The 27,464-nt window shown below is 45.9% G+C and overlaps 1 protein-coding gene across 2 annotated transcripts in view; it reads left to right on the plus strand.

Annotated features, from left to right (window-relative positions):
- Positions 1-27,464, plus strand: part of LOC126251529 (zinc transporter 9) — a 214,573-nt gene that overhangs the window by 100,636 nt on the left and 86,473 nt on the right. For both annotated transcript variants that reach the window (XM_049952022.1, XM_049952023.1), the window contains one exon: positions 11,302-11,413. In XM_049952022.1, the coding sequence (XP_049807979.1) occupies positions 11,302-11,413 (112 nt within the window). The remainder of the gene's footprint in view (positions 1-11,301; positions 11,414-27,464) is intronic.

The following is a 27,464-nucleotide window of genomic DNA, read 5'->3' on the forward strand; positions in this document are numbered from 1 at the left end:
CAGCCTTTGCCCGCCGTCAGTATCTGGTCACCATCATTTTTGACGTGCGGAAGGCGTACGATATGACATGGCGACATCACATCCTCTCCACACTTTATGGTTGGGGTGTTCGTGGTCTGCTCGCGATTTTCATACAAAATTTTCGGTCGCTTCGTTCCTTCTGCATGAAAGTTGAGGCCTCCAATAATTCCTCCCGAGTTCACGAGAATGGGGTACCGCAAGGATCTGTCTTAAGTGTCAGCCTCATTTTAATTGCGATTAATGGCCTTGTTGCGTTGGTGGGAACGTCTGTCTCAGCTTCCTTGTATGCTGACGACTTCTGCCTATACTGTTACTCCACTGGCATTGCGGCTGCTGAACGGCAGCTGCAGGGCGCTATCCTCAAGGTGCAGTCTTTGGCTGTAGCACATGGCTTCCAGTTTTTGGATGCCAAGACCTGCGTTACACATTCCTGCCGGCGTCGTACTGTTCACCCTGAGCCACAGCTTTTATCTTGACGGCGAACCACTTGCAGTGGTGGAGATGCATCTGTTTTTGGGATTGGTTTTTGAAATCCGGTTAACTTGGCCCCCTCATATTTGGCAGCTTAAACAAACGTGTTGGTGGCATCTTAACACTCTTCATTGCTTGAGTCACACCAACTGGGCCGCCGATCAGTCTACCCTTTTACGACTGTAACAGGCATTAATTCAGTCCTGAATTGATTGTGGGAGTCTGGCTGACGATTCGGCATCCCCTTTTGCGTTGCGGTTGCTTGACACCATCCTTCACAGCTGAATCCGATTCACCACTGGAGCCTGCCGCACAAGCCCTGTCAACAGCATCCGGATCCAGCGCCAACGATTACTGGCTGCTTATGCTGCCCACCTTTGTAGGTTGCCCGGGCATGCCAATTACCGTCTGCTGTTCCCAACCTCAGTCGTCCATCTTCCAGAACAGCGGTCCCCATCAGGGTGTACAATTGCGGTTTGCATCAGAGCTCTTCTTTCTGGGCTTGAGGTTTTCCCACCTCTTTTTCGGGCCCCTCTATGTCTGCCCCCATGGTGTATGCCCCGCTCATGCCTTTGGCTCGATCTGGCACAGGGCCCAAAAGACTCAGTCCCTCCTAAGGCTGTCCACTGCCACTTTCTTTCAATACTTGCAACGTTACGAGGATCTGACGTGGTCTATACTGACGATGCGATGGTTGCTGGTCGCGTCGGTTATGCTCTTAGTCTGGGGGACCATTATGAACAACGCTCGTTGCCGGCTGGCTGCAGTGTTTTCACGCCGAGATGGTCGCCATCTCTCACGCCCCAGAGCATATCCGCTCCTGCTCAGGCGAGTCTTTCGTTATCTGTAGTGACTCCCTGAGCAGTTTATGAGCTTTAGTCTGGTGGTGGCTATCCAGGAGTCCATCCATACTCTTACCCGTTGCGGCCACTCCGTGGTCTTTGTGTGGACTTCGGGTCTTGTCAGCATCCCCGGAAATGAACGTGTTGACACGCTGGCCAAACAGGCTGTCGGTGCACCAGCCTTGGTGATTGGCCTTTTGGAGGGTGACCCAGGTCAGTTTTGTGACAGAAGGCACTTGGCACCTGAGGTGAAAAATGGCGCACCCAGCCTTCATGCAACCAACTTCGGGCCGTCAAGGAGACTACTGGTGTGTGGCGCTCCTCCTTGTGAGCTTCCCGCAGGGACTCTGTTGCCCTCTGCCGGCTGCGCATTGGCCACACCTGGATGACGCGCAGTTATTTATTGCGCCGTGAGGACCTACATTTATGTCGCTCCGGGTCAGCTTTGACAGTGGTCACATACTGTCTGACTGCCCACCTTAAACATCGCTCAGGCAGATGTTTGCGCTGCCTGATATGTTTCCTGTACTTTTATGAGATGATGTTACAATGGCAGTTTTAGTTTTGAGTTTCATTCATGTGTGGGGCTTTTATCGCGTGATCTAAGTGTTTGTCCTTTTTTTGTGTTGAGTCTGGCCTTTGGGCTACGATTTTAGACTGGGGTTTTTAGTGCGTTTCTTGGTGGTTGGCTTTTCCTTTTTTGTTTCTATGGTCGGCCAACCACTGTCACACTCTGTGTGATTTTAATTCCTGTTTTATGGTATCTGTCTGTGTCTTCCTTGCTCTGTGTTCTCTCTTGTCATTTCCATTTTTTGTTTTTATTCTTTGTTGGTGCTTAAAGTATGTGGAAAAAGGGACCAATGGCCCTAGTAGTCTGTTCTCTTCAATCCCACAAACTATCCAATCAATCTCTATTTCCTACCCCCTCTGCTTCGTGCACTTCTATCTTCTACATACTTCCAAAGTCCATAAAAGCCCACCCTGAATATGCCATTGTGGCTGGTTACTGTGCTCCACCGACAGAAACTCTGCTCTTGTGGATCAACACTTTCAACCTATTATCCATAACCTACCTTCCTATATACACCAACTGTGTCCTCTACTGATACTCCGCAGTTCCTGTTCCCTTATCACCCGGTGCCCTGCTCATCGCTGTCAGTGTCGCATCTCTTTGCACTAACACCCCAGTGTCCATGACCTTGCTGCTACTTTACACTACCTTTCCCAACACCCAGCTGACTCCAGACCTGCAACCTCCTTCCTAGTCATCACAGCCATCTATATCTTCACCCACTGTTGCTTTTCCTTTGAAGGCATAATGTACAGACATATCCATGTTACAGCAATGGGCAACTGCTTGGCACCATCCTATGCCAACCTATTCATATTCCATCTAGAGGAAACCTTTCTAATCACCTAGAATCCCAAACCTCTCACCCAGTTCATATTCATTGATGACCTCTTTGTGATCTGGACTGAGGGTGGGGACACCCTATACACAGGCCTTCAGAATCTCTGCCATCACCTCTGTAGATCTCATGGAGCAGGATCCTCCATCTTCTGGCCTCAGAAGCAGTGAGCCTTTGAAGACTGGCACTCAACAGCCTCCTTGGTGACGCCCCTTTATTTTTTCCCTCCTCATCTTTCCTCATTATGATTATCCAAAGGAACGTTCTTGGCCTTAGATCCAAAGAAAGAGGAATTACAGCAGCTCTTGGAATCAGAGCATCCACTTATTGTACACCTCCAGGAAACAAAATTGCATCCTCACGACTTGTTTGACTTCTCGCATTTCTTTCTGGTCCACTTTGACCTTCCCCCTGAGGACGGCATTCCATCTCATGAAGGAGTCGTGCTGCTCATCTGTGGTGACATTCATAGTCAGACCATCTCCCTGACTTTGCAGCTTTAGGCTGTTGCAGTCCACATCTTCCTTCCTCACTTCACCTTTTCCCTTTGTACCATTTACATTCCTCTGTCATTCAGTGTGACCAGTGCAGATTCCTCCAGCATTTTGGGCAACTCTCTTACCCCTTTCTGCTGCTCGGTGACTTTAATGTGCACAATCCCCTTCGGTGTTCTCCCAAAACCTGTCTGAGAGGAGCCCTCTTGGCTAATATTTTCAATCAATGTAACCTCATCTGCTTTAGCATGGGAGCACCCATGTTCCTTTCAGACTCCACACACAACTGTTCCCATTTGGACCTCTCCTTCTGCACTGCCCAGCTTGCCTGTTGTTTCGAGTGGTCCGTTCTCTCCGGCACGTACTCAAGTGACCATACCCCTTGCACTATCCATTTACTGACTGCTACCCCACCTATGTGCACACATAAATGACTGGGGGCTTTACTCCTCACTGGCAGTCTTCGATGAACAACATATCCCGACTTGTGATGACCATCTAGACTAACTTACCAACGTTGTCCATACCACTGCAGACTTCTATTCCTTGCACTTCATCTTCATGTCACCGTGTACCAGTCCTTTGGTGGACTGAGGCATGCTGCAATGTAGTTCGCACTCAGAGATGTGCTGTGTGCGTTTTTAACCATCATTCTGTGATGGCCAAATGGGAATATTTGTGCGTGGAGTCTGAAAGGACCATGGGTGCTCCCATGCTAAAGCAGATGGGGTTACAATGTTGTGTGTGCAATATCGTCACTTTCTGGATTTCATTTACTAGTTCTTTTAACATATCTAAAACAAAGATGATGTAACTTACCAAGCGAAAGCGTTGGCATGTTGATAGACACACAAACACACACAAACAAACACAAACACACACACAACCAACGGTTGCTTCGTCAGGAAAGAGGAAAGGAGAGGGAAAGACGAAAGGATGTGGGTTTTAAAGGAGAGGGTAAGGATTCATTCCAATCGCGGGAGTGGAAAGACTTACCTTAGGGAGAAAAAAGGACAGGTACACACACACACACACACACACACACACACACACACACACACACACACCCATCCGCACATATACAGACACAAGCAGACATTTGTAAAGGCAAAGAGTTTGGTCAGAGACGAGTTCTTTTAACAGTTTCATTCCCTCTTCCGTCATGAGGACTATACTCTTACGGCTCTCTGGGGCCAAGGTCCATTCCCCAATTTCCGGTCTGACCATAGCAGAGGATGTCATAGTGGACACTATTGCTATCTCCAACACCTTGTGCCGCTATTTTGTGGAGATTTTGAGCTCCACCCTCTATCTCCCTGCCTTCCTTCATCAGAAACGAGTTGAGGAGGCTTGGGTGATACCCTTTTCTTCTCAGAATCGCAAGTGCTACAATGCCGCCGTTGCTATGAAGAAGCTGGATTGTGCTCTCACTTCATCCCAATCCTCCATCTGGGGCTGACGATGTTCACTTTCAGATGTAGAACCTCTCTCTTGCGGGCAAGCACTTTCTCCTTAATACATACAATTGCATCTGGGTAGAGGGCACGTTTCCCAGATGCTGGCGTTAAGCCACTGTCATATTCATACCGAAACCCGGTAAGTACAAATGTTTTTGCAGCTACCACCCAATTTCTCTCACCAGATGTGTGTGCAGAGAGATGGAATCTATGACCCATGACCGGATGGTATGGTGGCTTGAGTCTTGCAATTTACTAACCACTACACACTGCAGATTGCGAGCATGTCATTCTGCAGTTCACCATCTTGTCATTTTACCCACCCATGTCATGAATCGTTTTCTATGGAAATACCAGAATGTGATTGTGTTTTTAGATTTGGAGAAAGCCTATGACACATGCTGTGGGACTGGTATCCTCCATAGTCTCTACACATGGGGCTTCAGAGTTTGCATGCTCCCTTTCCTTCAGGAATTTTTAAAAGACTGAGTTTTCAAGGTGTGTGGGGGTTCTGCCTCATTGGACACTGTTATCCAGGAAAAGTGTGTGCCTCAGGGTTCCATCCTGAGCGTCGTCCTCTTTGCTGTCACTGTTAACACTGTTATGGCCTGTCTCCCACCGGGCATCCCCAGCTCCCTTTTCATTGATGATTTTGCCATCTATTGCAGTTCTCCATGGACTTGTCTTCATGAGCAGCTTCTTCAGTGTTGTCTCGATCGTCTTTACTCGAGGAGCATCAACAATGGCTTTCACTTTTCTGGTGACAAAACTGTTTGTTTGAATTTCTGGCGGTACAATTGGTTTCTTCCACTGTCTTTATATCTGGGCTCTTCCATTAGCTGAAACTGTGAAATTCCTGGGGCTCGTGCTCGATACGAAACTTTCTTGGTCCTCCCACATGTCTTGCCTGGCTGCACACTGTACCCGGCCCTCAGTGTCCTGTGTGTCCTCAGCTATACTTACTGGGAAATGGATCACACCACCCTCCTTCATTTGTACCGGTCCCTTGTCTATTTGAAACTAGACCATGGGTCTTTCATTTATGCATCTGCACATCCGTCCATCTTATGCCGCCTCAGTAAAATCCACCATTGTGGCCTCCGTTTGGTTACTAGTGCCTTTTACACTAGCTCGGTTGAGAGTCTGTATGCAGCAGCTACTAAACTACCACTGTCATACCTTTGTGATTTTATCCTCAGAAGTCATCAAAGGAGGCATAGGATGGGTGACCAGGCATGGCACGTGAACAGCAGGCATAGCTCCTTTGATCACCAGTATGGGGTGCATTCCTCTTTTCTGTTATCTCCTGGAGTTTGCATTCGGCTATTACTCCAGAGGCTTAACTTCACACTACCTGCCACTTTCCCAATGGGTGTGAACTCTTCACAGCCTTGGCTTCGTGCCCCAGCCCGTGTTAACCCCTTGGACTTCACTCACCTCCTGAGGACACTATTCCAGACCTGCCCTATCGCCGACAGTTCCTCAGCCTTCGTACAGAACTTTGCGATAGTGCCTTTGTGTACAACTTCGGACTGACTGCGGTGCCTTCCTCATTGGCCTCGGTGCTTTTTGGAGTCAGCTTCCAGAACTCTGCTCAGTATTTACAGCGGAGCTCTTTGCCCTGTATCAGGCCACACTGTACATCCAGCGACACAGGTGTTTCAGTTTCATCGTATACTCCAACTCTTATCAGTGCTCTTCAGAGCCACTGTTTGCTGTGTACTGTCCACCCCTTAGTGCAACAGGTCCAGGAAAACTTTCACTTTCTCACTGTTGATGGAGCCACTGTTATGTTTATGTGGGTCCCTGGTGATGCCGGTCTGATGGGCAACCAGGCTTCTGATGCTGCTGCCAAGGCTGCAGTCCTTGAACCTTGGCCCGCTAGTTCTCCCATTCGCTCAGATGATGTCTGTGTTGCCGTCTGTCAGCAGGTGGTGTCACTGTGACATCACCACTGGTCTTTCCTTCATTGGAACAAGCTCTGGAGAATTAAACCTCTCCTAGTGGCTTGGCCGACTTCCTCTCTGGCCTCTCGCCGCGAGGAGATCATTTTAGCTAGATTGCGTATTGGGCACTGTCATTTTAGTCATCATCGTTTGTGAAGCGGTGATTTCCCACCACTTTGTGCTCATTGCCGTCAATCATTGAAGGTTCGCCATTTTCAGATGGAATGCCGTTTTTTTAAACACTTAATGTTCTCACTTAGGTTTACCATCTAAGTTATCAGCCATTTTAGCAAACCAAACATAGGCTGTTGACCGTGTTTTACATTTTATCTGTCGTTGCAAAGGACATTTAATCCTTAGTCCAGGACCTCTGTTGTTTGCATGGAGTATTTTATGACCCTTTCTCCAAGTCTGTGCTTTTAGCACTCTCTTCGTCTTCATGCTCTGTGGTTCTGACATGGGCGTGTATGACCCTAGTTGTTTTTGCACCCTAGGAAAAAAAAAAAAAAGAGAAAAGGCCAGACAGACAGACAGACAGAGAGAGAGAGAGAGAGAGAGAGAGAGAGAGAGAGAGAGAGAAAGTGTATGTGGACCAAGTGTAGTGTTGCATTCTGAGATGGTGCCAACAATTTGACTGAGACCAGTTGGGAATTACAGATCTTGCACTGTGCAGTTTCCACCTTTTTGCAAGCTGAAGGAAAATCTGTGGGGAAATGGATTTTTCTGTGATGACTTTGTTCACGTAGCATTTCTCGAATGCCACCGTGTCTGGTAAGCAGATTTCTATTGCAAAGGAATGGAATGATTGGTAGAACATTCTGATGTTGTTTAGAGAGACTATGTTGAAAAACTGTCTTGCATCTGCGTCACTTTGAAGCATAGCATTTAATAAAAGTCACATTGTCTGCCATAATAATGTGTAATTCACATTTTGAAGTCACCTCTTAGCAAACTAGGCAGCTGCCATGTTGATTTAAGTACTTGCAAAGCTAAGGAGCCGTGTTTGGCAGTTTTTCATATTTATACTCGAGTAGTATGGCAACATGCTGTTTAAATGTTACAATGTGTTAATGATATTTACAAAACATATCATTTTTAATGTAAGTATTCATTCTTAAGTGTTGGGAAAAAGAAGTCAGCAGCTGAAAATGCCTTGAGCTTATCTGCCCATTTCAGATCTTATAACAAAAAGTGCATTATCATGGCTTTTGAACATAGTGGCTAGGCTATACCACTGGGTAGTCTGTCACAAATTCACATTCATTGGCCTAGCTTCCTTTCAACCAAATTCTCACATTCAAAACCAGCCTTGACCTCTGGCTACTCTATACTATACTACTTCGTGTATATGAAACCCGTTCATATGTTCAACAGAGATACACTTTCTAAGGTGACAAGATTGTTGTGAGTGTGTAGGAAATCTTTCAGTGGATGTTTTTGCTGCAGCTTTTCTTGCAATTAAGTGAGTAGTTCCAGTGTCACCAGTGTTACTCACATTTGGTGTATCAAATGTATTTCAATTGTCTTCTTGAATGAATGCTGTTTTTTGAAAGCAGAGATGGTTGACTTACTTAACCTCTGCCCGTGCCTCAGCACTATAGCATGAAGCATCTAAAATAGACACTTCAAAGGAGGCTGAATCCTTTCCAGGTTCCGTCAAACTTAATCTTCCTGTACAGTGGATTTCCTGTATAATAAGATTTGAAGGTGTGAATAATGTCCAAATCTAAGGGCCACAATTTGCTTATGCAGTTTGGTGGAAGGTACTCTTAACTGCAAGTTGTGTAAATTTAAATTTTTTGAATGTACTAGGTTATTTTGTGCTATACATTCCCATTCTTGCACTGAGGCTATGCAATTGCTTCTCAAATAGTTCCGGTGTCATCTACACATTTTTTTTACATAAATAAACAGTTTTTTTCCCAGAACATTTTTGGAGCTAGCATTAGTGCAAGGTGAACTACACTGTGTTTCTCTTGGAGGCAATTTTCGCCTTTAAAGGCAAGTGTTTTGTTTGATAAGCAGACCAGTTTCTTTATGTTGTAGATTTCCTTCAGTTTATAGTGCTTTGAGTTCTAGCAATCTACAACTCTGCAGTTTACCAACAGTTTAAATGTTTACATGGATTCCTTTGCCATGTACGATTTTGTACACCAAATTGTACTGATTCAGTCGACAATATTGAATTGCACAGGTGAGGTGCTTAATTTCATTGGTAAGTGAAACTGTGGGAAATCTGGGATAGAATAACAATACAAATTTTTAGGACAGATTTTTGCTCACCACACTGAGGGGTCGTCGAGTGAAGTGGCAGATGGGCGGATTTAAAAGTAGTCTAAGCTCTTTGAAAAAGTCTATCAGATTAAGGAAACTACACATACATTCTTACACGCAAACTCACACACACGGCCACTGTTGTCTTTGGGTGCTGAGGGATAATGATCTCAGATGTAGTGGGTGAGGTTCTACAGAAGAGGTCAGGCATGGGAATGAGAAGAATAGCAGGGTTGGGGTGGGGGAAGATGCCATAGTGCTGCCAGTGGGAGTGTGCAGATACATGGTGATGACAGGATGGTAGGCAGCTAGATGCAGCATTTGGAGGCTGTTTTGCGTTGGGAAAAGGGAGATGAGGGAAGTAGAGAAGGGAAAAGGATACATTAGATGTAAAGAGGAGGATAAAAGGTGTGTACGAGACTGGATTAGGAGCAGGGAAGGGCATAGAGGCAAGTGGAGGATGGGACAGGGACTGGCAAAGGTCGGTGTCAGAGGTTATGCTGCAGGGAAAGTTTCCACCCACGTGGTTCGGGAAAAGCTGCTGTTGGCAGGAAAAAACCAGATGCTGCGTGCCGTGAGGAGTTACCGAAGTCGAGCACACGATGTCACAGCGCTCGCTCGGCACTTGGTCGTTGTATCTAAATTGTTGAGTAGCCTCTCTCCACATATGCAGAGGGTTTCACCGATTAAGGCCTTCGCAGACCAAAATTACCCCTCCACCGTATCCAGAAATTGATCTGCTGTGCCTCATCTCCCCAGTCACCTGCCATCCCCTACGTGTTCACTTATTGGCCACGAAACTTAGTACCGGTGAGGAATGGTACACCCAAATCACATTCTTTGCCGAGGCTTCCGTTAACTCTCGTTGTTCCCTGAAATGAAAAATATCATCCACCACACACCTCCCACAGTGCTATTCCGCTGCCCGCTTGACCTACACAGTATCCTCATATGACCCTCTCTTGACCCCTCGCATCGTGGCTCATATCCCTGCAGTAGACCTAAATGCGAGACTTGGGCCGTACCTGCTCCCACAACCTACTTCAGAGTGCCCCAGGGAAATGTAATAGGACCGATTTTGTTCTCTACATACATAAATGATCTGACAGGGTGAGCAGCAATCTGTGGTTGTTTTGCTGATGATATTTTCATGTACAGCAAAACATCACCATTATGTGACTGTAGAAGGATACAGGATGACTTGACAGAATTTCTGTTGGGTGCGTTGAATGACTTGATTGCTCCACATGTAGAAAACTGAAGTGAAAGCAGATGAGTTGGAAGAACAATCCTGTAATGTTCAAATATAGTTCTATGGTGTGCTGCTTGCACAGTCACGTAAATTAAATGTCGAGGCATAAAAATGTAAACTGATGTGAAATGGTACAGGCACACAAGGACAGTAATGGGCAAGGCATTTATGGTGGACTTCAGTTTATTGGGAGAATTTTAGGACAATGAAGAAGACAATGTATTTGAGATTCCCATCAAGTCAAATTAAAGAAGACCTCGAGCAATTTAGAGGTGTGCTGCTAGATTTGTTACTGGTAGCTTTGATCGAGTTGTGAGTATTGTGGAGATGTTTTATGAACTCAAATTGGAATGCCTGGATGGAAGAAAACTTTCTTTTTATGAAATGATATTGAGAAAATTTAGAGAACCAGCATTTGGAGCGACTACAGATGATTCTACTGTGGCCTGTGTAAGGATGAAGACGAGATAACAGAAACTAGAGCTTGTATGAAAGCATAGTGACAGTTCTTTTTCCCGTGTTCCATTTGTGAGTGGAACAGGGTAGGAAATTACTAGCAGCTATACGAGGGACCCTCTGCCATGCATCATATGGTAGCTTGTGGTTTATATATGTAGGTGCAATCCAGTCGGGTCACAGGTGTTCCCTGCCCCAGCAAATGCGGAGGTGCCATATGGTTTACTGACTTAGCTGCAACTAATGTGTAGTAAGCTACAAGTTTACTTGGGCATGACTACTAACTAGCCGTATGTCCTCGTGAAGGGCCACTGCTGAACTGTGATTGGACTAAGTTTTGCTGAGCATGCAGTGCAACATGATGTACTTGAGCTCAGTGATTGCTTCACACCGTGCCACCGGGCTTATTCCCACCCACATGAGCTTTTCTGAACTGCACAGATGGGAAGTCTCCTAGCAGCATATCCTTCATTCCACTAATCCTGATGGCCTCAACCTTTGCACCTCCATAGTCCTTTGCCCTTTTCTGTTTCTATCCTGACCCATTCCTGCCCCCACCGGTGCAGTCTTCTGATGCTGCACCTAGTAGTCCATTTTGTGTGTGTGTGTGTGTGTGTGTGTGTGTGTGTGTGTGTGTTGTTCTCTTACTGTAGTTCATGACTTATTTTTACATTTCCAGGCCTTCTTTATACTTGGTGGTTCACTAATATCTGAAGGTGCAACTTTACTGGTAGCTGTGCAGTCCCTCAGAAGAGGAGCCAAGAAAAATAATTTGCAGTTTTGGGAGTATGGTAAGCTTTTACCCATTTTATTACATCTGTTCTTTTCATGTGAAGTTTGCAGATATGATCTAATAAAAAATACTGAATTCTTATGTAAATGTATAGGCACCCATTTTCAACCAGAAAACCAGAAGCACTAAATGGCTTAAGAGAAGATTTGTCTGTATCAACATTAATCCTTTGCAGTGGCTAGGTCGGAGCGTCCTGCCCGTTCAGCCGGCTATCAGGATTTGAGCATATTGTGGCCTGGTCTGTGGGCAGTTGACACAGCCCAGAAAAGGTTGCAGGCTGTGGCCACTGGAATATAGTGCCATGTTCCAGCTTGCATAGAACCACTATTCAGTAATGGTTCCTATAAACTCAATATCACACTGTATGATCGCAGTGGCTGTAGTTTCTAGTAACCACGAAAGAGAGCTTCGAACCTAATCCACTATCCTGCATTGAGGAAGTGTTTTAGACAAATGATGAGGAAATATTTTATTTGTGATAGGAAAACTCTGCGACTTGAGTTTTGCACTACCAATACATTCACCTATAATGTATTAAAATTTTGTTAACATTGGACAAAAATGTTTGATATATAGTTTTAATGTGAGCATTTCTTAGTGAAGGCACCCAAAATTTGCACTGTCTTCTGTTCCACATGGCAGTGTGTGTTGCTGAGAAACTACACATCTTTTGCTATATTGTTCACCCTTTGCAACATCTGATATGGCAGTACTGCAGGATATTTTGTGCACTTCCAGATTATGTGTGTTTGTATAGTGTGTACTTACCATATAGAGGAGATGCTGATGCGCAGATAGGCACAACAAAAACACACTCACAATTAAAGCTTTTGGCCATTAAGGCTTTCGTCAACACACACACACACACACACACACACACACACACACACACACACGATTATAGTCTCAGGCGACTGAAACCACACCGTGAGCAACAGCACCAGTGCATGATGGGAGTGATGACTGGGTGAGGGTAAGGAGGAAGCTGGAGTGGGGAGGGGGAGGGATAGTATGTTGGGGGTGGCAGAGAGTGAAGTGCTGCGGGTCAGATGGAGGGTGGGAGAGAACTGGGGGAGAGGGGGGGGGGAGAAGTAGTGGAAAAGAAGAGAAATAAAAAGACTGAGTGAGTGTGGTGGTGCAGTCACAGCTGTGTAGTGCTGGAATGGGAACAGGGAAGGGGCTGGGTGGGTGATAACAGTGACTAACAAAGGATAAGGCCAGGAGGGTTAAGGGAGCATAGGATGCATTGCAGGGAAAGTTCCCACATGTGCAATTCAGATCCATATGGCACAGGTTGTGAAGCAGTCATTGAAATGAAGGATGTAGTGATCGGCAGCATATTCAGCAACAGCGTGGTCCACTTGTTTCTTGGCCACAGTTTGTTGATAGCCATTCATGCAGACAGACAGCTTGTTGGTTGTCATGCCTACATAGAATGCAGCACTGTGGTTGCAACTTAGTTTGTTGATCACATGACTGGTTTCACAGGTAGCCCTGCCTTTGATGGAATAGGTGATGTTAGTGATCGTACTGGAGTAGATGGTGGTTGGAGGATGAACAGGTCTTGCGTCTAGGTCTATTACAGAGGTATGAACCACGAGATAAAGGATTGGGGGTGGGGGTTGTGTAAGGATGAACGAGTATATTTTGTAGGTTCGGTGGACAGCAGAATACCACTATGGGAGGGGTCGGAAGGATAGTGGGCAGGATGTTTCTCATTTCGGGGCATGACAAGAAATAATCGAAACTCTGGCAGAAAATGTAATTCAGTTGCTCCAGTACTGGGTGGTACAGAGTTATGAGGGGAATGCTCCTCTGTGGCCAGAGCACAGACTTTGGGAGGTGGTGGGAGGGTGGAAAGATAAGGCATGGGTGATCTGTTTTTGTACGAGGGCATTTTGAAAAGTAAAGATACAATGGCTCGCAGTCCTTAAATAGAACATTTATTTAGAAATCATCAGTTACATCTTATTAACTGGATTATTTGTTATTTTTTGACATAATCACCCCTGTTATCCAAACATTTGTTAAGTCGGTGCACAAGCTTTTGTATCCCACAGTCATAAAAGGTTGCCGCCTGTTGTCGGAACCACATTTCAACTTCATCTTTGAACTCTTCATTGTCGTGGTATGATTTTCCACCAAGATGTGACTTCAGGTAATGGAAGACGTGGAAGTCGGTGGGTGCTAGGTCCGGGCTGTATGGAGGATGGTCCAATTTGAATTGTTTCAGTAGTGCTTTGGTTACGAGCGCTGTGTGAGGTCGAGCGTTGTCATGAAGCAAGCGGACTCCACTTGTCAGCATTCCTCTGCGTTTGTTTTGAATGCGCTTCGAAGACGTTTCAAAATCTGGCGATATGCAGCAGCATTAATTGTCATTCCAGGAGGCATAAATTCCAACAGAAGAATGCCTTGTCCGTCCCTAAAAACAGAAGCCATGATTTTCTTTGCTGAAATCGACGTTTTGCATTTCTTGGCTTTTGGTGAATTTGAATGGCGCCATTGCATTGATTATTGCTTGGATTAAAATATATGGTGATAAACACATGTCTCGCCACCTTTCACAATGTGATCAAGGAACTCATCACCTGTTTCAGCATAGCGTGTGAGGAAGTCAAGTGCAAAGCCCATCCTTTTCTTTTTGTGTTCTTCCATTAACAGTTTTGGAACCCAGCGCACACACAATTTCCTGTACCCTAACTTGACAGTCACAACATCATAAAGAGTTGTCATTGACACGTCCGGTATGATCTGAAGCAATTCTTTCAATGTGAGACGTCTATTTGCATGAATTGCTTCCTCCGTTCTCCGAAGAAGGGCATCAGAGATTACAGATGGCCGACCTGTTCTTTGTTCGTCATGAACATCAGTCCTACCTTCAGTGAAATGACGACACCAATTTGTTACAGTCTGTCGATTCATAATGTTCCTATAAACAGAAACAATTTCTTTGTGAATATCCGCTGGTCGCTGACCTTTTGCATGAAGAAAACGTATGACGGAGCGCACTTCGGATTTGGTGGGATTCTGAATCAGCACAGCATTTTAAACACGACCTACTCCAACCAGAAGCAACATTCAACTGCCGAATGACCGCGAGGAGAAAGCTAATGGTTCAGGGTTAACACCAGTGTTGCCAACTTGCTCGCCAAAACTCTTCTGTTCCTTTGGCGTACGGTGTATCTTTACCTTCCGAAATATCCTCGTACAAGGTTGGGAGGATAATTACGGTCAGTGAAGGCTTCAGTGAGACTCTCAGTATATTTCGAGAGCGACTGCTCGTCGCTGCAGATGCGATGACCACTGTTGGCTAGACTGTACTGAAGGGATTTCTTGGAATGGAATGTGTGGCAGATGTCAAAGTGGAGGTATTGCTGGTGGTTAGTAGGTTTGATAAGGACGGAGGTACTGATGTAGCCCATCTTTGAGGTGGAGGTCAGCATCTAGGAAGGTGGCTTGTTGCGTTGAGTAGGACCAGATGAAGCAAATGGGGAAGAAATAGTTGAGGTTCTGGAGGAATGTGGATAGGATGTCACCTTCGATCCAGATAGCAAAGATGTTATCATTGAATCTGAACCAGGTGAGGGGTTTAGGACACTGGGTTTTTAAGAATGATTCCTCTAGAGGGCCCGTGAATAGGTTGTCACAGGATTGTGCCCATTCCCGTACCCCGGATTTGTTTGTAGGTAATACCGTCAAAGGAGAACTAATTGTGGATGAGGATATAGTTGATCATGGCGACTAGGAAGTAGGTTGTTGGTTTGGCATCCATCAGGCATTGGGAAAGGTAGTGTTGAATAGCGGTAAGGCCAGGGGCATTACAAGTGTTAGTGTACAGGGTGATGGCCTCGATAGTGACAAGCAGGGCACAGTGTGGTAAGGGGACAGGAACTGTGGAGAGTCGGTAGAGGAAATGGTTGGTATTTTTTGTGTAGGAGGGTAGGTTCCGGGTAATAGGTTGGAGGTGTTGGTCTACGAAAACAGAGATTCTCTCAGTGGGGGCACAGTAACCGGCCACAATGGGGCGCCCTGGGTGGTGAGGTTCATGAACTTTAAGAAGTATGTAGAAGGTAGGAGTGTGGGGAGTGGTAGGAGTGAGTAGAGACATCGACTCTGGGGAGAGGTTCTGGGATGGGCCTAAGGATTTGAGTAGTGACTGGAGATCCTGCTAGATTACTGCAATTGGGTCACCCCCATCCCAGCCTCCTCCTTACCACCACCGAATCACTACTCCCATCATGCGCTGGTGCTGCTGCTCGCAGTGTGGTTTCAGTTGCCTGAGACTGCAGTCATGTTTGTGTCTGTGTCTGTCTGTGTGTGTGTGTGTGTGTGTGTGTGTGTGTGTCTATTGTTGAGGAAAGCCTTAATGGCCGAAAGCTTTAATTGTGAGTCTTTTTGTTGTGTCTCTCTGTGACTCGGCATCTCCGCTAGATGGTGAGTAGCAACTTTACTTCTCATAATTGTTACATTCCATCCTGGATTTTCCATTGTTTGATATAGTGTGTACTTTGTAGATTAGGAAACATTTCATTTGTATAGCCTTGCACCCCATTTTTTGTTGTGGGCAACACGAAGTGTTCCTTAGAAACTGCACAGTGATGGTGGTGATGAAAATTTTGGTCTGAAATACTCTTGACGAGCCAAAATATTATGACTACTGACCACAGTGAGATTGAATGCTGCCTGGTGGTGATGCAGGTATGTCACACAGTAAGGAAAATAGTGGGAATACTTTTAGTGGCAATATAGGCCACAAGTGGGTAAATACGTGATTTCGATTAAGATAAGTTCCTATCGTCCTTCACGTGAGAAAGAGTGCGAGGAATGGTGAAGCTGTCCTTTTGCTACTGTAGTGAGTTTGTATGAAAAGTTATCAAAGGATGGTGAAACTACCAGTAGATGGCAAGGTGTCATATAACCGCACTTCATCACAGAATGTCCTCTGTAAAGTAAGATAGGCCATGATATGTGGCAGAACTGATGACAGAGTATAGGGATGGGGCAGGCACAAGTTTTTCAGAGAACATTTGACGGCGGACATTGTTGAACGTGGGCTTCGCGGACGATGGCACCTCAATTCTCCCGTGTCAGCTGCATGACATCATCAGTTACGATTGCATTTGGGACACCTTTGTGCTTGATGTCTTCTTGCTCGTGGTGGCGTCTACTGGCAGGATAACTGCATGTCTCATGGGACCTGAATTGTATTCTTACCGTTTGAGGAGCACGATAGTGAACACACGTCGACGTCACACCACCAGATTTGCTGAATCTGGATTCAACCTCATGCAGCGCATCTAGGACACCATTGGTTGCCAGTTACACACCCATCAATGACCAGCCTGTGACTTACCTCTCTAAACAGGCTGTGGAGTTGTAGAATACATACCACCCAGGATTGCTTTTATATAATATATAAATGGAGAAAACGTAAAAATGGAGAAAATGAAGCTGTGGATATGACTACAGGTCTCTAGAAAATGATAATGGTAGGAAGTGCAACAATGTGCTTAAGCAAGAATGGGTTGAGGACAAATCCAAAGCTGTATCAGCATCTATGAGTAGAGAGAAGAAGAGATACAGCCTGTAGGAAAATTAAAAATAAATCTTTGGAGAAAAGAGAAGCAGCTGTACGAATAGCAGGCGTTCAGGGGTGACAACCTGGTACTAAGTGATGGTGGGAAAGCTAGAAAATGGAAGGAATATACAGAATGGCTGTACAAGGGAAATGAACTTGTAGATATTGTTAGAAGAATTTGACAGAGCAGTGAAGGACCTGGAGTAGCTGACATTGCCTCAGAATTATTGAGACCCTTCGGAAAGCTGACTTTGACGAATCTGTTCCACCTAGTGTACTAACTACAAGAGGCTGGCAAACTACCATCAGACTTTGAGAATGTTGTAATGATTCCAATCCAAGGAGGCAGGTGCTGACAGATGTGAAAGTTACTGAAGTATAGTTTAATAAATCATGATCGAAAAATACTGCCATTAATTAGTTATAATAGACTGGAGAAACTGGTGGAAGCTAACCTACCTTGGGGGAGATCAGTTTGGGTTCCAGAGAGCTGTAAGGACATATGTGGCAATACTGACCCTATGGCTTATCTTCAAAGATAGATTAAAGACAGGCAGATCAGCATTTATTGCATTTGTAGATTTAGAGCGTGCTTTTCATAAAGTTGAGTGGCATAAACTCTTTAAAATTTTGAAGGTTGCTGAGATAAATCAAGGAACAAAAGGTTATGTATACCTTGCACAGAAGTCAGACAGATGTTACAAGAATTGAAGGACATGAAAGTAAAACAGTAATTGAGATGAAAGTGAGACTGAGATGTTGCGTGGGCCTTAGGTTATTAAATCTGTACGTTGAGTAAGCAGTAAAAGAAACAGAAATTGAATTAAAGTTAAGAGACAGCATGCAATCCTATGAGAGATGGCAAAGAAATTAGAAGAGCAGTTGAACAGAATGCATAGTGTCTTGAAAAGATGTCAACTGATGATGGTCAAACTAAAGAGGATACAAAATGCAGACTGGCAATAGCATCAATAACTTATCTGTGAAAGAACAATTTAACATCAATTATAAAGGATTAGGAAGTCTCTTGTGGAGACATTTGTCTGGAATGTAGCCTTACGCCGGAATGAAATGGGAATAATAAAACAGTTGAGACTTGATGAGAGTATAAGTTCTGAAAACAGAAGAATGTTTAATATTAAATGGGTAGATACAATGGCCATTGAGGAGTTACTGAATTGAATTTGGGGGAGGGGGGATTTATGGCACAACTTGACCAAGAGAAGGGATCTGTTGATAGTAACCATTCTGAGGTGTCAAGGAATCGTCAATTTTTGGTGATTGGGGAGGTTGGGGGGGGTGTGGAGATAAACACTCGTGTAGATAGACAGAGGCTTGAATACAGTTATCAGTTTTGAATGGATGTAGGTTGCAACAGTTAATGGATAGTTAAAAAAGCTTGCACAGGGTATACTTTAGAGATTTAGATGCTTGTGATTTCTACCACTGGTATTGGCTTAGTGAGATTACGGCTGTTGATATACTTTCCGGGATGTGAGGTCGTGGTCCAAGAACTTTTCTGCTCCTTACGTTTCGTCCAGGACTGCGCTGGACTTCCTCAGAGGCGCTGCTCCGCTGAGTCTTGCCGACTGACTGGCAAAAGGAGGAAATTACGCTATAACACCTGTGAAAGTACCACTTGAAGATATTATCGCGAATATAGAAGCAGGTATACGAAATATCCCTAAGGCAACCGCGAATGTAATTCTAATTGAAACCACTAGAGTTTTAAGCCACAGCAGACCTCTAGAAAGTAATTTAACAAAAGATGAGAGGAAGGCTCTTATGGATTTGAATGCAGATGAAGAAATAGTGGTTCTTCCTGCAGATAAAGGGAACGCTACTGTTGTTATGAATACAGAAGATTACCGAAGGAAAATTTTGAACCTTTTAACGTCAGGACAGTATAAAAAACTTGCGAGGGATCCTACAGCCAGTGTACTTAGGAAAACAAATAATTTGATCAAGTCATCTACCTCTATCCGAAAAGAAGATAAAAGAACTTCGTTGAAAAGTGAAGCTATGTGCCCTTGATTGTATGGTGTACCTAAAATTCATAAAATAGATTTTCCTTTAAGACCCATAGTCAGTGCCATCAATTCTCCCACTTTTGAAATAGCAAGATATTTAACAACTTGTTTACAACCATTTGTTGGAAAAACTGACTCATATATAAAAGACTCGCGTCATTTTATTGAAAAACTAGAGGGACTAACTCTGGCCCCTGAAGATATTCTTGTAAGTTTTGACATTGTGTCCTTATTCACAATGATTCCTGTTAACGAAGTTATGATTTTCATAGCGGAAATTTTTCCAGAAGATTTGACTGTTCTTTTCAGACATTGTCTTACATCAAGTCAGTTCCAGTGGGATAATGAATTTTATGAACAACTTGATGGAGTAGCAATGCGTAATCCATTAGGCCCTGTGATTGCCAATCTTTACATGGAGAAATTTGAACAATCAGCCCTAGACAAAGCTAATAACAAACCATCTTGTTGGTATCCCATGGCAGAAAGGCCTTGGACGATTTCTTTGATTATCTAAATAAAATTCACCCAAAAATACGGTTTATCATGGAAATAGAAAAGGATAACAGAATATCTTTCTTGGATGTCTTAGTTATGAGACGGTCCGATAGAAGCTTGGAATATAAAGTTTTTCGGAAGGCAACACATACGGACAGATATTTACATAAAAATTCTAATCATCATCCACAACAAAAAAGGGGTGTCATAAAAAGTCTTGTCGATCGAGCGGAACGGATATGTACACCTGAACATTTGGATGCTGAAGTGAAACATCTGAAGCAGGCTTTTGAAAAAAACGACTACTCAAGAAAAGAGATAAATAGAATTTTGCGTCCAAGGAACAGAAGACCAAAAGATAAGAATGAACCACAACGACAGAAAAATACAGTAGTTCTCCATTTTATTAAAAAAGTAACAGATCGGATCGGTAAGATTTTACGAAAACATGACATAAAACCGGTCTTTAAACCAACAAAGAAAATAAGTCAAGTACTGCGATCTGTGCAGGATAAACGCCCTCCCCCGTCAACATGTGGTGTGTGTAAAATTCCATGTACGTGTGGTAAAGTTTATATTGGTACTACCAAAAGAAGCGTAAACACGCGACTGAAAGAGCATAAAAGTCTTTGTCGACTTGGAAAAATAGAAAAATCAGCTGTAGCGGAACATGCTCTTCAACCAGGCAGCAACCAAGTGAAGTTTTCGGATACCGAAGTTTTATCTACAACGTTAAATTACTATCCACGGCTATATAGAGAAGCTATTGAAATTTATAAACATCACGATAATTTTAATAGGAAAGAGGAGGCTATGAAACTTAGCGATATTGGACAGTGGCTCTACAAAATTGCTAACAATTTTTTATCTTTGACAAGGTGGTAATCGATAGTCAACCTTATCTTTGCTATGGATTATCACTGCTCATCACGTGTCACCTGAACCACGCCCCCCTTTCTCACAATATATAAGTCGCTCTCAGACACCCGACCAGTCAGTCGGCAAGTCTCAGCGGAGCAGCGCCTCTGAGGAAGTCCAGCGCAGTCCTGGACCACGACCTCACATCCCAGAAAGTATATCAACAGCCATGTCACCCGGTTGTGAAAGCCTTCATTCTACAATTAGTGAGATTAGATTGAAACCCCCCATTTCTTGTATTGTTGTATAATTCTAGCTTTTAAAGTAAAGGTGGGTGCATAATAGTGTCAAAAGCCTTATACTCATCAGTGCAGAGTCCAGAGGAAAATTACTTTTGATTAAACCATGTGAGGGTTTCGTAATTGAAACTGGAAAGTTCATCTGTAATAGGTTTCTGTTCTTACGAAACCCAAACTGGTGTTAGTGAATGATTCCATCTTATTGGGAAATGCTGTTATTTGACTGCATATGACTTCTTCAGTTATGTTACAGTGGTAAATCCAGGATGTAATAGCAATAATATGCTAGATATATTCTGCAGCAGAGCAAGTACTACCCAAGGGGGAGCCAGGCCATATGTGTGTGTGTGTGTGTGTGTGTGTGTGTGTGTGTGTGTGTGCTGATGAAAGACTATGTCCGATATCTGCATATATCTACATTCCTGCAACTCGGCACCTTGTCTTTGTGGCAAGTAGCACTCTTACCTTTCCATATTCTCAATAATATAGCGGGCACAATGGGAAAAGGGCAATGATTGTTTACCTTATGACTGTCTCCTTTATTAATGACTGAAATTACAGTTGAAATCTTTAACATGTTACTTGAGGTGTCACAATTCCCACAGAAATATTTTTCTATAAATAATATTGAACATGACAGTTCCAATTGAGTAAGGTAGTTTTTTGGCTCTTATAATTTGTAATGTTGGGTTCAGTTACATTAGGGTCAGGAAAACTAACCTAGGACTAAAGGGTTGTGTCTGCCAGCACAGTGATTCCTGACAGTAGAATATCGATAGCCTTTGAAAAAAAATGCTGGTTAATTAATTCAACTGGAAGTATTCAGATAGTACCATTCTTAGACCACAGATGATGTAGACCTTGCTGTGACCTCATTATATTGAAACCGACATCTTGCTCAGCTGACAAGTGGTGACTTCTGAAATACTGTTCAGTTTATTTTTATCTTAAAATGTATTGTTTTTAGGAACAATATCCTGATTACAGTTGTAAAGTTTTGTACATCATTCAGTTGCATCGAAAGGTGTGTGAAAGGTAATAATATGAGATATGATCAAAAAGTAATGGGTCTTTTTTATTTATCTTATAGTCATTTATTCATCAGTTACAGCTTTGTCCCCATATCCCCTTCAGATATAATACACTTGGGCCAGTGCTTTTTCAGGTCTTGGAAGCACTTCTGGAACCATTTCTTGTTATGGTGTTCTTCAGTGATCTGTTTTTATCTCATCAGTGGGGGCAAAATGATGTCCTTTCACGGTTCCCCCCCCCCTCCCCCCCTGCGGGTCTGGGGGTAAGAATAGGCCTGTGGTATTCCTGCCCGTCGTAAGAGGCGACTAAAAGGAGTCTCAACTGTTTCGGCCTTTAATGTGATGGTCGCCATTGGGGTTTGACCTCCATTTTTCCAAATTCAACAGAAGTACAAGCCTTTTGGGGAAGGACACCTTACGTGGTGCACCATCAGTCCTCTGTGCCCTAAGACCTTGGCACTCTTTATCGTCTTGGCGTCGTAACTACACCTTCCATCCCTTATTTTGGGCATACACCCCTGATGGATTGTGTGCATTACATCATTAGTGCGTCACCATCTGCACCCACGATACCTATGGACTTCCCATGGCACCCAAAATCCAGCATGGTAGCCAGCCCGTTGTGGTGGGGTCGTCGTGAACCCTCTAGGTTGTAGCCTCCTGACAACACAGGGATCGTACTGCCGATGCCTGAGCTGACACCTCCCCACATAAGCCAAGGAGTAGACGCTCATCTCTCTGGGGCATCAGGACTCCCGGCAACGGCCATCCTGTCAGGTGGCCTTTGCTGTGGCTGGGTGGCGCCCGTGGGGAGAGCCCCTGGTCGGAGTGGGTGGCATCGGGGCGGATACCCCGCAATGAAGCGGGTTAAGTCTCAATCGGGTGGTCGCACGACCACCAACGTCTCTAAGCGCGGTAAAGTAGACTTTAACGCTGTGGCATATAACCCCAAATCGTTCCCTTCCCTAGCCACGCCCTGGGAGGAACGTAGGGCTGCGGAGAGACATGAGCCGTATTCACCGCGATACCTTGTGTGCAACAGAACTGATGGGGATTCATTTTTGGGGACTAAGCCTCTGTTCTTTGTGGCCCATCTTGAAGATAAGTTCGGGGAAGTGGCATCTCTTTCCAAAATGCGGAGCGGGGCCATTTTGATACAAGCAGCTTCATCTGCACAGTCAAGGGCATTACTCGCCTGTGAGAAGCTTGGTGACATACCTGTTAATGTCACTTCCCATAAGTCACTAAATTTGGTCCAGGGGATTATCTTTCATAAAGATCTTCTGCTACAGCCTGATGACAAGCTACGGGAGAACCTGGCACGACGAGGTGTACACTTCATTTGTTGTGTCTTTAGGAGACCCAAGGATAATAGGAGCGCTACTGGTGCTTTCATCCTGGCCTTTGAGGGCGACTGCTTGCCCGAGAAGGTCAAGGTCATAATCTACCAGTGCGATGTCAAGCCCTATGTCCCGCCCCCTATGCGATGCTTCCAGTGCTGGAAATTTGGACACATGTCCTCCAGATGCACTGCCAGCCCCAAGTATCGAGATTGTGGACGACCTTCGCATCCCACTGCTCCGTGTGCTCCGCCTCCCACCTGCGTTAACTGTGGGGAGCATCATTCTCCCTGCTCGCCAGACTGTGCAGTCTACCAATGAGAGCGGAAGATACAAGAAATTAAGACCCTGGACCGTTTAACTTACCAATAGGTGAGGAAGAAATTAGAACGGCTCAACCCCACACCTATGTTGAGGAGTTATGCTGCTGTAACACTGCTGCCACCAGTTCCTGCAAAGACTCCTTTCACAGTTGGCCCACAGAATGGTCACATTACGCCTGCCCCACCACTGGTGGGGGCCACTCTCTCTTCCACTGCTCCCAAAACGCCCAGTTTGGGAGCAGTGCGCCCCGAACAACCGGGGATGTCAGTCCACACCTCTCAGCCAGAGAGGCGACAGCCCTCTCCGGCTGCTGAGCCGGAGATGCAACAGACTCCTCCGGCCTCACTTGTTCGGAAGGGATCCCTTGCGGGAGTCCCTTCCAAGGACTTCCCCAGTGTCTCACAAGACACTAGCCAGGGCTTCACACTCTTCGTCTGTTCCTGATAATGCGTCAGGAAAGCCCTCCCAGCATGCAAACCCTCCTCCCAAAGACAAGAGAGAGAAGAGGAAGCTCTCCAAGAAGGATAAGGACCCAGTGGTTCCCGCACCACCGCTTCCTGTCAGCTCAGCCTCTGAGGATGAGGTCGAGCACTTTGCGTCCCCTGATGACCTGGATCTCGCCGTCTCTTCAGAAACAATGGACGTAGCGACGTCCGTCACTCAGTCGGTGGCAGCATGTGACCCTGCAAAGTAATTTGCCTTTTCAGTGCCTGCATGCCCCTACAGGACACGCTTTGTACAATCCTCCAGTGGAATTGTTGCGGTTATTTTAGCCATCTACCTGAGCTACGTCAGCTTCTAAGTATGACACCTGCTTTATGCATTGCCCTCCAGGAAACCTGGTTCCCGGCAATGCGGACCCCTGTCCTTCGTGGATACAGGGGTTATTACTGAAACCGTAGCACTTACAATAGTGTGTCAGGTGGAGCCTGCGTGTATGTCCTTACCTATGTATATAGTGCTCCTGTGCCCCTTCAAACAACATTGGAAGCTGTGGCTGTCCGCGTAAGGACTACCCTGGACATAACCATCTGCAGTGTCTATCTCCCTCCAGGTGGTACAGTCTCCCTGACCGAATTGGCTGCACTTGTCACCCAACTTCCCACGCCTTTTCTTCTCCTGGGGGATTTCAACGCCCACAATACCCTGTGGGGTGGAACGAAGATTACTGGCCGAGGCAGAGATGTCGAGAATCTCATCTCCCAACTCGACCTCTGCCTCTTAAACACTGGCGCCGCCACACATTTCAGTGTGGCGCATGGCACGTTCTCGGCCATAGATCTGTCGTTGTGCACCCCAGGGCTTGTACCATCGGTCCACTGGAGAGTCCATGACGACTTGTGTGGTAGTGACCATTTTCCCATCTTCCTTTCACTACCCCTGCGTCGCTCCCATGAACGCTTGCCTAGATGGGCATTTAGCAATGCAAACTGGGAAACGTTCTCCTCTGCTGCCACTGTTGAATCTCTACCAGACCGTTGGCGGTTGAGACACTGACTGCAGTGATTGTTTCCGCTGCAGAACTTAACATTCCTCGTTCGTTAGGGTGGCCCCGGCGAAAGTCAGTGCCTTGGTGGTCTCTGGAGGTCGCTGAAGCCATTAAAGAATGTCGGCGGGCTCTTCAGCGACATAAGCGGCACCCGTCTTTGGAGAACCTTATTTTATTCAAACGTCTCCGTGCTCAGGCCCGGCGGCTCATCAAAAGGTGGAAACAGGAGTGCTGGGAGAGGTTAGTTTCCACCATTGGTTCCTGTACTTCACCCTCCCAGATGTGGATGAAGATTCGGCGTATCTTTGGATTGCAGCACTCTACAGGTGTCCCAGGGCTTACCGTCAATGGGGTACTATCCACCGATGCCGATGCAATCGCCGAGCATTTCGCACAGCACTATGTTCGGGCCTCTGCGTCGGGGAATTACCTGCCCGTGTTTCGCGCGCTAAAATGCCGGGAGGAAGGCAAACGGCTTTCTTTTGTTTCTCGCCACCCTGAGGCGTATAACGCCCCATTTAGTTTGTGGGAACTCCAAAGCGCCCTGGCACAGTGTCCCGATACAGCCTCTGGGCCAGATGGAGTCCACAATCAGATGCTCAAACACCTGTCCCCGGACTGTCAGCGATGTGTTCTTGCCATCTTCAACCGCATATGGGGCAATGGTGTCTTTCCGTCGCAGTGGCGAGAAAGTGTCATCATTCCGGTGCTGAAGCCTGGTAAGGACCCGCTTAATGTGGATAGCTATCGGCCCATCAGCTTGACAAATACTCTGTGCAAGCTACTGGAACTTATGGTGAGTCGACGGCTGTGTTGACTGCTCGAGTCTCGGGGTCTTCTGGCTCCGTGCCAGAGCGGCTTCCATCAGGGCCGTTCCACTGCCGATACTTTGGTCTTCCTTGAGTCTGCAATCCGCACTGCTTTTTCCAGGCACCAACACCTCGTCTTCGTCTTTTTCGACCTCTCCAGAGCATATGACACGACGTGGCGGCACCATATTCTCGCCACATTGCACGGGTGGGGTCTCCGGGGCTCTCTCCCCATTTTTATTCAGAATTTTTTATCTGTTCGGACATTCTGCGTTTTAATTGGCACATCCCATAGTTCACTTCATATCCAGGAGAACGGCGTTCCACAGGGCTCTGTATTGAGTGTGCCCCTTTTCCTTGTGGCCATTGATGGCCTTGCAGCAGCAGTAGGGTCGTCTTTCTCACCCACGTTATATGCTGACGATTTCTGCACCTTTTTCAGCTCCTCCACCATTAGTGTTGCAGAACGTAGGTTGCAGGGAGCCATACGCAAGGCGCAGGCGTGGGCCCATGGGTTTCAATTTTCTGCTGCGAAGACTTGTGTTATGCACTTTTGTCGGCATCGAACTGTCCATCCCCACCCTGAGCTCTATCTTCAGGATGCTATGCTCAGGGTTGTTGACACTTACCATTTTCTGGGATTGCTGTTCGATGCCCGGCTTACTTGGCTTCCACGTATTCGTCAGCTTAAGCGTCAGTGCTGGCAGCATCTGAATGCCCTCCGCTGCCTCAGCAACACAACTTGGGGTGCAGATCGTAATACGCTGCTGCAGCTCTACAAAGCCCTTGTGCTGGCCCGACTGGATCATGGGAGTGTGGCGTATGGCTCAGCGTCGCCCTCAGCGTTGCAACTGCTGGACCACGTTCACCACTGTGGGGTCGTCAGGCGACAGGAGCATTCCGCATCAGCCCTGTTAATAGCCTCCTTGCTGAGGCTGGGGTTCCTCCACTTCGCATTCGGCGTCAACAACAGTTAGCCAGCTATGCTGCCCACGTCCGTTGTTCGGCCCGTCACCCTAACTACCGTCTCCTTTTCGCTAATGCGGCAGTCCATTTGCCACACCAGCGGCCGCGATCAGGCCATACAATTGTGATCCGTGTTAGGTCACTCCTTCGCGAACTCGAGTTTTTGCCTCTTCCATCTGCTTTTCAGGTCCACCCACATACACCACCTTGGTGTATTCGTCGGCCTCAGCTTCGGCTGGACCTCTCACGATGGCGAAAGGATTCAGTTCCTCCTGCAGTCTTGCGCCGCCAATTTCTTGCTCTCCTCGACGCATCCCGTGACTCGGAGGCTATCTACACAGATGGCTCAATGGTTGATAGCCGTGTGGGGTACGCTTATGCTCATGCGGACTATGTAGACCAGCACTCCTTGCCGGAAGGCTGCAGTGTTTACACCGCAGAGCTAACAGCCATTTTTCGTGCCCTTGAGTGTATTCGTACCAGCACTGGAGAGTCTTTTGTCATTTGCAGTGACTCTCTCAGTAGTCTACAAGCTCTTGACCAGTGCTACCCATGCCATCCCATTGTTGTTGCCATCCAGGAGTCTGTTCATGCTCTTGAACAGCGTGAACGTTCAGTGGTGTTCATATGCACCCTGGGACACGTTGGGATAGAGGGAAACGAACTCGCCGACAAGTTAGCCAAAGAAGCTACCCGCCAACTGACATTGGAGATCGGCCTCCTGGCAACTGATCTCCGATCGGTGTTGCGCCGTCGGGTCTTCGGGATGTGGGCAGACGAATGGCGCGCTCTGTCTGCACCCAACAAGCTGCGGCAAGTAAAGGAGA

The sequence above is a fragment of the Schistocerca nitens genome, chromosome 4 (assembly GCF_023898315.1).
Source record: "Schistocerca nitens isolate TAMUIC-IGC-003100 chromosome 4, iqSchNite1.1, whole genome shotgun sequence".
Classification (NCBI taxonomy): Eukaryota; Metazoa; Arthropoda; class Insecta; order Orthoptera; family Acrididae; genus Schistocerca; species Schistocerca nitens.